Genomic DNA, 15,718 nt, shown 5'->3' on the forward strand with positions numbered 1-15,718 from the left:
TACGGTTGAACCTGTATAAGTACTCATACTACTTTCAGCTTTGGTTGTTAAGTGCCCCTGCTGGTTTCAGTTAAGGTTGTTAAGTACTCCTGCTGCTTTTACAGTCTGTCGTGTTTCTTCAGTCCTGTCTTCCTCCAGCCGCCAAAAACAAACCAGCGCCGGCGGGGCCGCCTGCTTCCGCCTCCCACGGTTGGCTGCGCCTCAGCGCACGCATCGCCGCCCCCACCATCTCCTAAATCGTTAACACCGACGTCCTCCGCGCGCTTTGGTGGGCTCGCCGCGGCGCCGCCCTCTCGCGTTGTCAACATGGTCAACAAACAACAGGAATAGACAGAAGTACGTGGAGAGGATGACAGTAGGGGCCCACCACGTTAGCGTATGGAAAAATAAAATGCTTCCTCCTAGTGTTTTCCTGACATCTGGGACCCACGACATTGTGAGCGTATATAGTCAATAGACAAGAGAACAGCACAAGATCGGCTGACACCTGGGACGTAGCTACTCGAGCAGTATTTTTTTTGTTTGGTATTGTTGAGACGGATCAGGGTTTGAACTGGGCTCTGGCCCGTCTAGCCCAGGCTTATATTTTATGTTCACCATGTGACCAGCCCAGCTATTTTTTCTTTGTGAAAATGAGCCCAGTTTATTTTTTTGAAGAATACCCAATCTAGGCCTACTTATTTTTCTGCGCCCTGATGGGCTGCAACTCTTTCAAGACGCCTGCAAATCTTGAAAGTAATATGAAATGGGTTGTAAATATAAAAACAGATGACAAATTGGCAATTACTTTATAATTTCTGAATGTTATTACATTTTCAGATTCCTATTTCACTGGGCATTAACCTAATTTAAATATATCTTCAAAGTACTTTAAATCTGACTGGACATTTCGGTATTAAAAATAGTTTGGAACCCACAGAAATATGCAAAATTGGCCCTGGCCAACCAAAAAAAATGACTGCAATAAATTGCATAAGAAGTTGCCATGAGCTATATATAAACTATTAAAAAAAGAGGGAGTGGTCTGACTTGTGGGCCTGTTTAGTTGACGCGTATGCAAGATTTTTTTAGTTATTATATACGTCAACAAACGATTCTAGCAGATGTAACCGTTGGATGTCAATCCAACGACCGTCGTGTTTCTTCAATCTCTGATCTTCTTGCTCCAGCCGCCAAAGCAGCGCCGGCGGGACCGCCTACTCCCGCCTCCCGTGGCCGGCTGTGCTGCCGCACAGGCCTCAGCGCCCCTACTACTCCCACCGCTGGCCAGGGCATCCCTCCACTCACCCACACCCCCTGTTATTCTGCGGCGACGGCAGCCTCACACCGCAGCCGAACCAGTGAACGCTCGTACTCCTCTCCGCGTGGGCATCCACTGCCGCGTCTTCCCCGGCTCCGCGTCGTCCCCTTCCTATGCCTCACCGTCGTCCACCGCCGTGGTGCTCTCGGTGCGGCGTGGTCAATGTGGTCAACGACCGACTTCCAACGGAAGAGTACTGTACGTGGAGAGGCTGACAGCTGGGTCCACGGCAGCCGCAAGGAAGTGCCTCCTTAGTACACGGAAAATAATTATTCCTCCACCTGATAGCGGGGACCCACCGGACGGGCCACCAGTATTTTGTGAAAAAAATCGTTTCCCTCTGACTGTTGGGACCCACCGGACGGGCCACCGTATTTTGTGAAAAAAACGTTCCCCCCGCTGTCAGCTCGGACCCACCAGAAGTGCCTCCTTATTACGCACAAAAATGAATACTCCCCCAGCTAGCTGGGACCCACCTTGGTGGGAGGCTGACTTGTGGGCCTACTAAGTTGACGGGGACGAAGGGCTTTGTCAACTTAGTCAATATGAACGATTCTAGCTCCAGTGACCGTACGATGTCCATCCAACGGCCGTAGTGCTTCTTCAACCTCTGGTCTTCTTGCTCCAGCCGCCCAAATCAGCGCCGCTCGTGCCGCATGCTCCTGCCTCCCGTGGCCGGCTGTGCTGCCGCGAAGGCCTCACCGCCCCTACTATTCCCACCGCTGGCCAGGCCCTGCGGTGACGGCAGCCTCACACCGCAGCCAAACCAGTGAACCCTCGTACTCCTCTCCGCGCGGGCTTCCACTGTCGCGTCTTCCCCGGCTCCGCGTCGTCCCCTTCCTAGGCCTCGCCGTCGTCCACCGTCGTGGTGCTCTCAGCGCGGCGTGGTCAATGTGGTCAATGACCGACTTCCATCGGAAGAGTACTGTGCGTGGAGACACTGACAGCTGGGTCCACGGCCGCAGCAAGGAAGTGCCTCCTTATCACGCGCAAAATAATTATTCCTCCACATGATAGCGGGGACCCACCGGACGGGCCACCGTATTTCGTGAAAAAACGTTTGCCCCTGACTGCTAGGACCCACCAGCTACATCTTCGCACGCAAGGAAGTGCCTGACAGTCGGGACCCACCTGGTCGAAGCGTACGTAGCGTTGTCATTCTGGTCGCGAACGTGTACGTACATACTGGTCGATGTAGAGGCGCCACGTGTCGTAGTAGAGGCACGCACGTAGCATTTACACGTACGTACAGCGTCCAGGGTGCAAGAAAGAAAATACGGCCACGTATGTGTACATACGGGCGGGGTCTCGAATGCCTACTCGCGCATACGTACGGCCAGGGCTCGTGTACATGGCTGGGTCGGAACGGAGAAATAGTATCGTCATCGTGTTCATGGGGTGGCAACAGAGTGCATCGTGTTCATGGGGAGGCAACGGAATGCGTCGTGTTCATGGGGAGGCAACGGAATGCGTCTTGTTCATCGGGAGGGCTTGGACGGAACAGACGATGGAAACGAGGCCTGGCGTACCATAGAACGGAGGAAAGGGCCTTGTGTTCGACCGGCCACGTTCGAAACGGGATCCTGTTCATCGGGAGGGGTCTGGCGTACCGCAAAACGGAGGAAACGGACCTCCTATGGTCGAAACGAGGGTCCTGTTGATCGAGAGGGGTGTGGCGTACCGCAAAACGGATGAAACGGACTTGTGTTGGAGTGCTACGGTCGAAACAGGGGTCCTATTCATTGGGAGGGGTGTGGGTACCGCAAAACGGGACTCCAAGGGATACTTTTTATCTCCACCGTCGACCCCCTCCAGCCTCCACGAGCTACTGTTCATCCACCATCGACCTCCTCCAGCCTTCACCTGCGACTGTTCATCCACGGGCTCCTGTTCATCCAGCCTCCACCGCGCGCTACTCCACCGGCTACTGTTCAACCAGCCCTCTCCACGGGCTCCTGTTCAACCACCCCTCCACGAGCTACTGTTCATCCTGCCCTCCACCGTCTACTGTTCATCCTGCCCTCCATGGGGTGGTCCTATTCATCCAGCCCTCCATGGGGTCCTGTTCATCCAGCCCCAACCGGCTCGATCGATCGGGGTCATGTTCATCCAGAGGCAACACCACGGGGTCCTGTTCATCCACCCCCACCGGGAACTGTTCATCCACCCCCCGGCAATGCTCACTGTTCATCCAGAGGCAGCATTGATCAGCTTCAGTTAGCAGCAGTAGCAAAGAAATCGCTCGATCGGGTTCAGTTAACAGTCATCCATCAATCGCGTGGGTTCAGTAACGCGTAGCCTGCAATGCAATCGCTCGGGTTCAGTTAGAGCCCAACGCCTCACTCGGGTTCAGTTAGAGCCAACGCCTCGCACACACGCGCATACGTGTACGAGAGAAGAGCGCATCGCTCGGCCCCCGACCTCCCACCGTAACCGGGAACTCCCCGAAATTTTCCTCGCCCTCGCTTCTACCATGGTTTTTTCCGTCATGGACGACTCAAAGAATGTCATGCAGCTGCGTCTCCGGCCCGCCTAGGACGAAAAGCTCATTTTCTGTCATGATTTCTTGTCATAGAAGTAGGAGCCCACCACATCTATGATTATACCGGGTTTTGTCACAATTATCGTCATAGAAGTGTCATATGTATGACAGAAAAAAAATCGTTCGGCCCAAAATGTCACGGATGTGTCTTTTTTTTGTAGTGCGATCACCTCATCGACATGGCCGGCTCCGCGCTTGAGCATGTAGAGCGCGCGCTGCGTGGGGATGTGAGCCACATCCCAGACCCAGAGCTAGCAGGCGAAATGCTTGGTGTGCCCCCGCTCCAGCGTGTGCAAGTCCAGGCGATCGATGCGGCCGAAGTCGCCGAAGGCCTCCTCGGCCCCCTGCAGGGACCAAAACTGCATGGGCAGGTCCTCGACGACGACGCGCACATGCAGGTTCATCTTGAGGATCGTCGCGTGATCGTCTTCATGCCATGCTCTGACGAAGTACTTGCCACCGTCAATCTTGAGCACACCGCGCCGCACCGCATCGTCTCGGTGCGTAGGGAGGTCGAAGTGGACGAGGAAGGCCTCCGGGTGGTGCGCAGTGACGCGGAGCAGGTGTGCCGGGGTGCTGAGCTGCTCGATGATGGCCTTGCTGACCGCCATCGCGTTGGTGGAGTGGCGGCGGTCACCTGCGGTGAGCGTGACGGCGTGCTGGTGCAGGATGAACTCGTCGTGCTCGAGGGCCGGCGTCGCCATGATCACCCTGTTGCTGAAGCGTGGCCGCCGCGCGGGGTCGCAGTGGAGCAGACGGTCCATCGGCGTCGGCACCGGGGCCGGCGGGAAGCGCAGGCGGTCTCGCACGGGGATCCGAGGAGGCTGCGGCCCCAGCCTGGCACGAGCGGAGCCTCCTGGACCGCCGTTCTTTGGATTTTGGGGACACTCCTTGCCGAAGTGCCCGGCTCGCTTGCAGATGATGCAACGCAGCGGGTCTCTGCAGTCGACGCGGCGGTGGAGCTTGCTAAGGCAGCGGAAACACTTGCCTCTGAACTGGCTCAAGAAGGCCTCGCCGGCTGCCGACCGCATTGAAGCCCCAGCGCCGGTCCGAGCGCTGCGATGAGCGGCGCTGCGCATGACCTAGCGGGGTGGGGGGGGGGAGCCAGCCTTCCGGTTCTTCCTCGAGGTGACCTCTGTCCACCCCTCGCCATCCCCCTCTGCTTGGCTCGGAAGGGAATGGTTGACCGGGGGTGAAGGGAGAGCCACAATGGATTTGAGGCGGCCACCCTCCTGCGGGGGAGGGGGGGGGGGGGGGGCTTACGCAGATCCGCCGGTCCGAGGCGCGCCCCCGCCCATGGCCGGCCGTCTCGTTGCAGGATACGCGACGTCGAGGCCGGATCTGACGCAGCCGTCGTGGATGCAACGGATCCAGGGGTGGATGGCCGTGAAGGACCGCCGTACCAAGGGGGGTCGCCCAGGGAGGTGGAGCAGCGACGCAGGGGGGGGGGGGGGGGGGAGGGGGGGCTCCGCGAGCTGCAGGCGGAGGAGCGGGCCATACAGCCGGTTTTGGTGGCCACCGGGCCCAGAGCAGCCAGCGGCGGGAGTGGGAGCGTGGCTAGCCTAGCAGCGACGCTCGATGGCCTCTAGAGAGGCGAAATGTTGCACAGGAGCTGAGGTTGGCCAGGGAGTTCCTGCAAGGTTCTTGGAGATAAAGAACGGAATGGATGTAATGGCAACAAATTGCAATAATGTGCCTCCAAAAATTCTACTCCAGTACTAGTACATCAAACTTCCTCCGTTTCAAAAAAAAAGTATATCAAACTTCCAGGCACCGTGGCCACCATAAACACAAAAGCATTACTAATTCTGGACTCCACCCATGCCATAAAAAGCTCTATCTAACATGACCCATTATCATCAAAGAAACCAAGCCATGGTTCTGGGCTCTAGTTGTGAGGTAACTAGTTTACAAGCTTGGTACAGGTAAACAAAATTTAAGTTCATGTTTTTTTCCTACGATGAGCCTGGGGTGGAGGGGTGTGCGGCGGGGTTGGTGTCGGCGTCCTTCTTCTTCAGGTCTTCGAACTTGTCGATGGCGACCTGCAGCTCATCAGTGCTGCCGACTGCTCTCATGGTGTAATAGTACACCCCAAAGACGAACCCCGTCAACCCACCGCCCACCACCAGGTTCTTGGTCTTGGGAGCAAGGCTACCGAATCCCACCATCTGCTCCGGCAACTCGGCGCTGCTGCATGCAGGACACAGATATGGAAATGTTATGGCAACTTGTGGGACATGTTGATATCAATTCAAAATGCAAAGGCTATGTAAATGTGTGACAGTATAAACATAGAGATTCAAGCACATGACTTCGGTTTCCTTCTTCTGGCTCCCCTCTAGCAGTTACACAATTTTAACACTCGTAGTTCTGCAGCAACTCAAATGTGACTTCGGTGTTACCCTAAAAGAATATTCTGTTTTATCGAGGTATTACTGATGTGTAGCCTTTCCAGATAAAATAAATATTATTTGTATATCAAAACAGGAACTACTGAAACAGCTTTCGTGTATACAGTACAGAGCACTCTAACAAGGTCTGTCTACTTGTTACTTTGTTAGCAACTTCAGAGTGAAAAATAGTGTTGGAACTTGTCAGCAAGAAGGATCAAATGAGTCGAGAGGGAAACTAAATAATACTGTACATGCAGTTTCAAAGCTTCACCTGGGCCATGTGTGAGATTTGTTGGGTGAACTTTTTAAGACTAAATGAAGCACTCGAGACCCCAGCTTAAGTTCTTCATGTTTCTCCATATGCTACGTACAGAGAAGAGCAATTCCCTTTCGATAGAGCACATGTAAGTTGAAAAAGAAAATCTATATAGACCACTGTGCTGAAATGTGTGAACGACACATGATGCAATTTATCATAGCGCTGATAATTGGCATTCTGACATGGTGACATACTGAAAGAAAATTTGAAGTTAGAATATTTGTTCTTCCACGATTCCTCGTTCAGTCGTTCGCACTTCGCACAGAACATGATTACATTTTTGGGAGCTTGCAAATTTATAATCCACGTTGGTTAACCGTTGCACAGTCCCCCTTGCCGTTGGTGCTATGAAAATTTGAAACCTAATATGCTATTGCAAGGGGTGAAGTTATTTAATTTACTCCCTTCCCTACGATGCAGTGCTACAAAAATATTTGGCTCCTTCCTCCCCGTCTTGAGAGCATCTGCAGACCGAACCCGTGATCGGGATTGGGATCGAATGCATAGAATGCATGCAAGAGCAAGTGCCTTGATTCCTAAGCTAACATCGTTGGATGCATCATCAGAAGTTCAGAACCCCTCGTTACGATAGCCCTGCCTACACTGCGGACGGGAAGTGAGAGCAGACGGTCTCGACGAAAGAGATCCGCCTGGATTGGATTGGATTCGGTTCGGTTCTTCATCGCGAAAGGCTGTACCAAAGCTAGGGGGTTTCCTTACCGACAGAGGGAGGAGTCGCGGGAGCCGATACAGATCCGGCAGAGAGGCGCACAAAGATTTGCTCCTCTTCGAGGCGTGCTCCGGTGGGTTCCGGCGGAGGAGAAGGAGCGGGACGGCGGCGGTGCGGCGGAGACGGCAACGCGGCGTGGGGTGGGCAGGGACAAGGGAAAGGGAAAGTGGTTTTGGATTGTTTTTTTAGTAATAAGGTTTTTTTAGGGAATTTTTGAGTAATAAGTTTTTTTGAGACAACTTTGAGTAATAAGTGGTTTTGGATTGGTGCGTCCTGTGTGCTGGGCTGGGTTGGACCTCGACCTGTGGTGGTGGGCTTCGGCAGCAACCCACTAAGCGATCGCCTTTTTCTTCTTCCTTTTCTTTATTTTATTATATATTCGAGAAAAGATTTTCTTTAGAACAATACTTCGCCACTCGTTTTGTCTGTAGAAAAAAAAGATGCCTTTTCCTTGGTGGAGGTCGATTAAGGATTAAGGGCGGATTAACGAGTTACTTGATTTGTTAAGCTCATAGTCCGTTTTCTAATGAACAAAGCTAAGCACAGGTTCCTCGTTAAACTTAACAAGTGAGCTAACGAGTTTCATGAGCGCCACGTTAATACAACACAATACATATTTCTATGTTATAAGTGGCAACATTTCTTGGCACTTCAATCTATCTGTTCAATCCAACCGATCCAACCGAGTCCACATGAGATAATAACTAGCATACCTCGTCATGTGATTGCTATCTTTCTTTGTAAAAAGACGGACAGAACTAAAGCAAAAGGGGGTAATGTGAACCAATACTGACACGCTTAACGATTTTTAAATGGACAAAGCCGATGAGAGTTTTTTGCTCATTAAGCTTAGCCTTAACGAGCACGAGTTTAACGAGTCGAGCCATAACACCAAAACCAACAACATATGAGCTTTCCCCGTGAAAGCATCAGCCATTCATGTGTGTGGACTTTAAACTAGATAGGTCACCAGACATTGAAGATTGGCAACTATAAATGCATTATTTACATGGTTAACCTCTGAGAGGACATGAAATGGGCTCAAAATCTAATTTTAATGTATTTGACATATTTTAATAAAATATATTATAATTAAAAGAGAGATATCATATTGTCGTGATTTCTATTAATATGACATGATTCTACTAACAGAAGTGGGGAGTAATTTAGACTAGTAACATGTATATCTGATGAAGTTATGAAATAGCCGGCTATAGCCTTGCTATAGTCCCGCCATAGCTCATTTGGAAGGACCGCCGTTATTTGGCACAACCCACTATCTAAAACTATGGTAGAATTCGATGGTTGTAGAACGACAATTAAATTGTTCTCCGACTTCTAAGAATTAGAAACGTTTCATAAAATCATGTTGTTTTTAACATATCATGTGCTTTTTAGCAATCATCATAGTAATTAATTTTACAAGAACTTTACGTGCTAGCTACAATCCATATAAACTGAGTCATTTTACAGTGCATCCAGACAATATGGACCGTCTGTCGGAGCGAATTCGATGGTCCAGATCTGATGCAATACGCTGATGTCACGTGTATTATATCAGACCCCGAGGGGCATTTTCGAGAGAGAAAATATTTCGAACTGATCAAATTTTCCCTTCCAAATATTTCGAGGGTATTCTCGGTACGAATTTCAGGGCTATTTTCGGTTCGATTTTTATCCCGTTCGCTAGGGTTTATTCCTCGCCGCCGCTAGGGTTTAAATCCTCGCCGGCAGGATCTAGCCGCGCGTCGCGGCCCCTCCCTCCCTCCACCCCAATTCCCTCGCGATCTCGCATCACCTTTTCAACGAAGAACACGACAGGAGGCGCACTTCCCTCCCCGCGGCGGCCGCCGGCGAAGATTCGGCGCCATCCCACCTCCCAGTCCTCCATGCGGGTGCCTATAGCCACAAGGTTATAGCAACCTCTTTCCCACATCCCAATTGGTTGTTTGTGTTCTCTACGCCTCTCCGCTATGGCCGCACTTTGATCTGGCTATGCATCTCGTCCGAAGACAAGGTGGTTGGGTATGGATTATGTTTTGCGGGACTAGATGAAGCCGGCCGCCGGCCTAGACGGCCAGCCCCGACTGTAAGATGTACGAAGGTTCAATCGTTGCATTCATACACTTATACATTCATTCAACATGTATTCTTTTAATTTGGCTGATAGGTGAGATTTGGAGATCAATAGAGATGATAAGCTATTAATTTTGGAATGTACTATAAACAATTCATAGTTTATGTTGATCAATATTTATGATGCTCGCTTCTTCTTGTGCAATTGCTGGACTGGGATCAACAGACTTGGCATGTGCTTTATAAGAAAAATTAGATTCACATAGGATATCCACTGTTTGAAGATTGGTGTTAATTCTTATTATGATGATTTAGCCTTGTTAAAGGGAGAGTAATGATCCTCGCAAAAAGCAGAGAGAAAGGAATGACCATTCCATTCTTACATATGTTGCATTCCATTCTTCCGTCTTTAGTTATGTCCAACATTTGTTACATGCACACACTTGACAAGGTTAGTACAAGTAGTAATCTTTTCTCTGTTTTGTAGGGCTATGACAGAACATGCTATGTGATTCCCTGAGGCAAGATGGATGTACCATGGCCACCCTACTGTGCTCCTGAAGGTGATCCCTTCAATTCAGCGCACGTCCTACCGTGCCACACCATGGTCGTTGCAGCACCTGCAGAGGCCCCCTATGGTACGTGCTTTACTCTGGTTATCCCGATGCTCTGTTTTTTGGCTTTGCGGCCTGCCTATGAGACATTGACTGTGCCGTTTTCTGGGATTGCGTGTTGATTCATGAAGTATTTTTTCTTCTGTTGTGAGGCTATGCTCATGCTCATACCTTTTTCTCTCGTATGAAAATAGACATATCATAATCCATTACTCTACTAGGGTTGCCCGTGCACTATAATTGATCCGAACCTTGCCCAGGTACTGTTACTATCACATGGTTGTAAAAAGCAAATATAGATTTCTACGAGATCCCGTAGAGACCAAATTTATTTGAATAAAGTATTATAACCAATATTATTGAAGTTTCACAACTTGACTCATCCGCAATGGACTAAGAACACGAGTAGGAAACCTTCTTCTGGACTAAAATCCAACCACACCCTACTCTATCGCTTTATGGCCAAGTGTACACTCCACATGTAAGAATGAACCACAATGCTGGACTAACTGCTTGCATCCTCATCGTCTTCAACCGCAGCTGCATTCGATACCCTAGCATGGTACTGCTTGAACCTATTCCTGTATTTCATTTTGTTGTAGGGTGAATCGACAAGCACAACAGGTAGCTCTTTTCTGAATCTGTCGATGTAGGCCTGCATGCGAGGATATGTTAGTATCGTTCCACACGTTTCAGAAAATGACAGAATTTTAGGTGTTACTCTACGTACTTCATCATATTGCAACCTCAGTTTTACTCCCGTAAATAATTCGATGTTCTTCAGCATGTATAGTGCACAACAAGAACTGCAACATTTTATGTTGTTAGATCAACATTTCAGATATTAACAATCTAAAACAAAAACAAAAGCTAATATTGTTGACTGACGTCTCATCGGATTTTGGCACATTAATATTCTGTACTGGCCATTGCGTCATGTTAATGTCTTCCCATGCATTGCTTTCAATCCCATTGACTCGCATCGCTGCTCTCAGCTGTGCTTTCATCCCACGTACCTGCAAGCCCAATGGAATGAGAAGTTGCCTACGACTAATACTTACATACGATGTTAAATATTTTCTTATAATTAAATATATGTTGAAATTCTCACCACTTTATTTACTTCTCTGGGTACCATACAGTGGAAAAGTGAATCAAGAACCTGAATCTCCTTCCTTCTGGGGTTTACGACCACAAGGAACCAGTGGACATTTAAACTGTTCATAGGTAGGAAAACCTGGAGTGCACAGATAATTATATCAACGTTTATAGTAATAAAAAAATTGTTCTACGTCAGGTTAAAATACCATATTATGTTTCAGGTAGGTGGTGCCTTGTGTTGTTCCAGAAATGCCTGCCAAAGCGTCCTCGTAGCACTCCTCTATCCTACCATCTCTTTCGAGCTTAGCGACGCCAGCCACCCTCTCAATGTAAACTAGTTGGCCGTCCCTTGTGTCAATTGGTTCATCATGACGCATGAGCTGGATTGCCGCATCAACCACCTACAACAATAATCAAGTTAATTGTATTGTACAAAAATAAAACTTCATAAACTAATTTATGAAATACTATCTTACTTCATCACCCAACCATACGCCATCTTCAGATTCATCTTTATGGGTGAGGCATTGCAAATGCTTTGATAGCACGACAATGTCATCAACTAAGACCATTTGTTTTTCATGATTTGTAGTGTTGATCAGTGACGCTACGAAATCCTGTCGAACCACGTCTAGCTGGGCCCTCTAGGTTTCAGGAACTTCTGACCTCTTTTTTAAGTTGCTAGAGCCGATTTTCCTCTTTTTATTGTTCGTGTCCTCGGAATCATTTATACACTCTGATGGAGTCTTGTTTTTCCTTTTTTCTTCTCAGTGTCGTACGAAGCATACTCGTCATTCTTAAATAATTGCAATACCACCCTTTTCTTTTCTCCCCCATGATTTGGTGGCGTCGATTCAACCACACTTACTTGTTGCTGCTTTCGAAAGGATTCATCATGGCTGTCATCATCTGTGAAGGCACGGGGCTCTTCAGGATCTCGTGATCCCGTAGCCTTCACAGAGTGCTGCTTACTCCGTCTGTTGAGCGGATCCTGTCATACGAAATAAACCGCGTGTTAGTGATACATCTCCAACGTATCTATAATTTTTGGTTGCTCCATGCTATATTATCTACTATTTTGGATGTTTATGGGCTTTATTATACACTTTTATATCATTTTTTGGGACTAACCTATTAACCCAGAGCCCAGTGCCAGTTTCTGTTTTTACCTTGTTTTAGAATATCGCAGAAAAGGAAAACCAAACAGAGTCCAATTGACCTGAAACTTCACGGAACTTATTTTTGGATCAGAAGAAGCCCGGGAGACATGGAGTCCACGTAAGGGAAGCTTCGAGGAGGCCACGAGGTAGGGGGCGCGCCCACCCCCCTGGGCGCGCCCTCCACCCTCATGGGCCCTCGTGGCCCCCCTGACGTATTTCTTCCGCCTATATATCTCCATATACCCTAAAAACATCCAGGAGAACAATAGATCGGGAGTTCCGCCGCCAAAAGCCTCTGTAGCCACCAAAAACTAATCAAGACCCGTTTCGGCACCCTGCCGGAGGGGGCAATCCCTCTCCGGTGGCTATCTTCATCATCCCGGTGCTCTCCATGACGAGGAGGGAGTAGTTCTCCCTCGGGGCTGAGGGTATGTACCAGTAGCTATGTGTTTGATCTCCCTCTCTCGTGTTCCTGAGGTGATACGATCTTGATGTATCGCGAGCTTTGCTATTATATTTGGACCCTATGATGTTTTCTCCCCCCCTCTACTCTCTTGTAATGAATTGAGTTTCCCTTTTGAAGTTATCTTATCGGATTGAGTCTTTATAGATTTGAGAACACTTGATGTATGTCTTGCCGTGCGTATCTGTGGTGACAATGGGATACCACGTGATTCACTTGATGTATGTTTTGGTGATCAACTTGTGGGTTCCGCCCATGAACCTATGCATAGGGGTTGGCACACCTTTTCGTCGTGATTCTTCGGTAGGAACTTTGGGGCACTCTTTGAGGTCCTATGTGTTGGTTGAATAGATGAATTTGAAATTGTGTGATGCCTATCATATAATCATACCCACAGATACTTGAGGTGACATTGGAGTATCTAGGTGAAATTAGGGTCTTGATGGATTTGTGTCTTAAGGTGTTATTCTAGTAAGAACTCTAGGGCTGTTTGTGACACTTATAGGAATAGCCCAACGGATTGATTGGAAAGAATAACTTTGAGGTGGTTTCGTACCCTACCATAATCTCTTCGTTCGTTCTCCACTATTAGTGACTTTGGAGTGACTCTTTGTTGCATGTTGAGGGATAGTTATGTGATCAAATCATGTTATTATTGTTGAGGGAACTTGCACTGGCGAAAGTATGAACCCTAGGCCTTGTTTCAACACATTGCAATACCGTTTACGCTCACTTTTATCATTCTTACCTTGCTGTTTTTATAATTTCAGATTACAAATACTATTATCTACTATCCATATACCACTTGTATCACCATCTCTTCACCGAACTAGTGCACCTATACAATTTACCATTGTATTGGGTGTGTTGGGGACACAAGAGACTCTTTGTTATTTGGTTGCAGGGTTGCTTGAGAGAGACCATCTTCATCCTACGCCTCCTACAGATTGATAAACCTAGGTCATCCACTTGAGGGAAATTTGCTACTGTCCTACAAACCTCTGCACTTGGAGTCCCAACAACGTCTACAAGAAGAAGGTTGTGTAGTAGACATCAAGCTCTTTTCTGGCGCCATTGCCGGGGAGGTGAGTGCTTGAAGGTATATCTTTAGATCTTGCAATCGAGTCTTTTAGTTTCTTGTTTTATCACTAGTCTAGTTTATAAAAGAAAACTACAAAAATATGGAATTGAGTTTGTCTCATATGCTTCATCTTTTTAATATCTTTCGTGAGTATGACAGGAAGGAAAATTGTGCCAAAGTGTTAGAAGAAGAATGCATTAAAATGTTTGGCACTAAATCTTTGAATGATGAGCATGATTGCAATGTTATTAGTATGAATTCGTTGAATATCTACGATGCTAATGATATGCAAAGCCACAAGCTTGGGGAAGCTATGTTTGATGAAGATGATATTTTTTTCCCCCAAGTTTTGATGAGAAAATTTATTATGATGAAAGCATGCCTCCTATTTATGATGATTATATTGATGAAAGTGGATTTGGAGAGGTCATGACTTTATTTAGTGATGAATCCACTATTCCGGAAGAGGTTCCAATTGATTATGAGAACAAAGTTGCTATCTATGATGATTATTGTGATGACTTGTATGCTATAAAGAATAATGATATCCATGAAACTTGTCATCATGATTTTAGTTTTCAATTGGATTATGCCTCACATGATAATTATTTTGTTGAGCTTGCTCCCACTACTATTCATGAGAAGAAATTTGCTTATGTGGAGAGTAATAAAATTTCTATGCTTGTAGATCATGAAAAGAATGCTTTATGTGATGGTTATATTGATGAATTCATTCATGATGCTACTGAAAATTATTATGAGGGAGGAATATATGCTTGTAGTAATTGCAATAATATCAAGTTTCCTCTCTATGTGCTTAAAGTTTTGAAGTTATGCTTGTTTTGCCTTCCTATGCTAGTTGATTATTGTTCCCATAAGTTGTTTTCTCACAAAATCCCTATGCATAGGAAGTGGGATAGACTTAAATGTGCTAGTCATATTCTTCATGATGCTCTCTTTATGTTCCAATTCTTATCTTTTATATGAGCATCATTGAAATCATCATACCTATCTAGGGGCGTTAAACGATAGCGCTTGTTGGGAGGTAACCCAATTTTATTTTTGTTCCTTGATTTTTCTCCTTGTTTAGTAATAAATAATTCATCTAGCCTCTGTTTATATGTGGTTTTATGCTTTTAATTAGTGTTTGTGCCAAGTAGAACCGTTGGGAAGACTTGGGGAAAGTCTTGTTGATCTTGCTGTAAAAAACAGAAACTTTAGCGCTCACGAGAATTGCTTCTGTCGTGGTTCTAACTCTGACAGTGATGTAGGGGGGTATGTATCGAGAGGCTAGATCTCAGCTATTGGGAAGTTGTAAACACACCAAGATGTACGAGTTCAGGCCCTTCGCGGAGGAAGTAACAGCCCTACGTCTCGGTGCCCGGAGGCGGTCGACTGGATTACTGGCGTGTGAATAACAGGGGTGCGAACCCTTCATACTGAGGAGGGGGTGGCTTATATAGAGTTCGCCGGCCCCCTCCTGCCCTCAGTAATGCAGGGTTTAAGGTACATTTAAGGTTGGGCGTTACTGGTAACGCCCCTAATAAAGTGCTACAATGACCATAAAGACTACTCAATAGCCGACCGTTTTCCTGCGGAGTGACTTTAGGTCTTCTGGCAGTCGAGTGGTTGGCTTCGTGGTCGAGTGATAGCTTCTTGGTCGAGTGTCTTGAATCTGTCGAGTGGGATACCTTCAAGTCGATTGAAAGGTGACTTCCTCTAGGGACGTCCTTGGGTAGGGCTCCTTGGACAGGTCCGTGCCCCTACCCTAGGTACGTAGCTTCATCATTAGCCCCCGAATGGATCGAGGTTTTGAGTGGGGAAAGGGTTGGAGAACTTTCCGACTGGCTCTTTGGGCTACATGAGTGCCTCGTTTTGGGTCAATCGTCACGGATGACGTTGTCAACCTTTTTCAGTCGCCTTGATCCATTCCAGGCCT

The 15,718-nt window shown here is 47.6% G+C and overlaps 1 protein-coding gene and 1 pseudogene across 2 annotated transcripts; both read right to left on the minus strand.

Moving 5' to 3' along the window:
- LOC125523848 (uncharacterized) overlaps window positions 1-4,207 on the minus strand; it is a 28,736-nt pseudogene extending 24,529 nt beyond the window's left edge.
- Window positions 4,208-5,511: 1,304 nt separating this feature from the next.
- LOC125520983 (uncharacterized) lies at window positions 5,512-7,507 on the minus strand. Of its 2 annotated transcripts, none has more exons than XM_087535514.1 (2): window positions 7,275-7,507; window positions 5,512-6,032 (listed from the first exon to the last, which is right to left on the minus strand). In XM_087535514.1, exon 2 carries the CDS (start codon window positions 6,008-6,010, stop codon window positions 5,798-5,800), a length of 213 nt encoding a protein of 70 aa, XP_087391640.1. In that variant the 5' UTR covers window positions 6,011-6,032; window positions 7,275-7,507; the 3' UTR covers window positions 5,512-5,797. The 2 variants fall into 2 exon arrangements, with proteins under 2 accessions (XP_087391640.1, XP_048541978.1); XM_048686021.2 differs by having other exon boundaries at window positions 5,512-6,029; window positions 7,275-7,454.
- Between the last annotated feature and the right edge of the window lie 8,211 nt (window positions 7,508-15,718).

This window comes from Triticum urartu, chromosome 7A (genome assembly GCF_056163025.1).
Source record: "Triticum urartu cultivar PI428250 chromosome 7A, HENAU_Tu73, whole genome shotgun sequence".
NCBI classification, from domain to species: domain Eukaryota; kingdom Viridiplantae; phylum Streptophyta; class Magnoliopsida; order Poales; family Poaceae; genus Triticum; species Triticum urartu.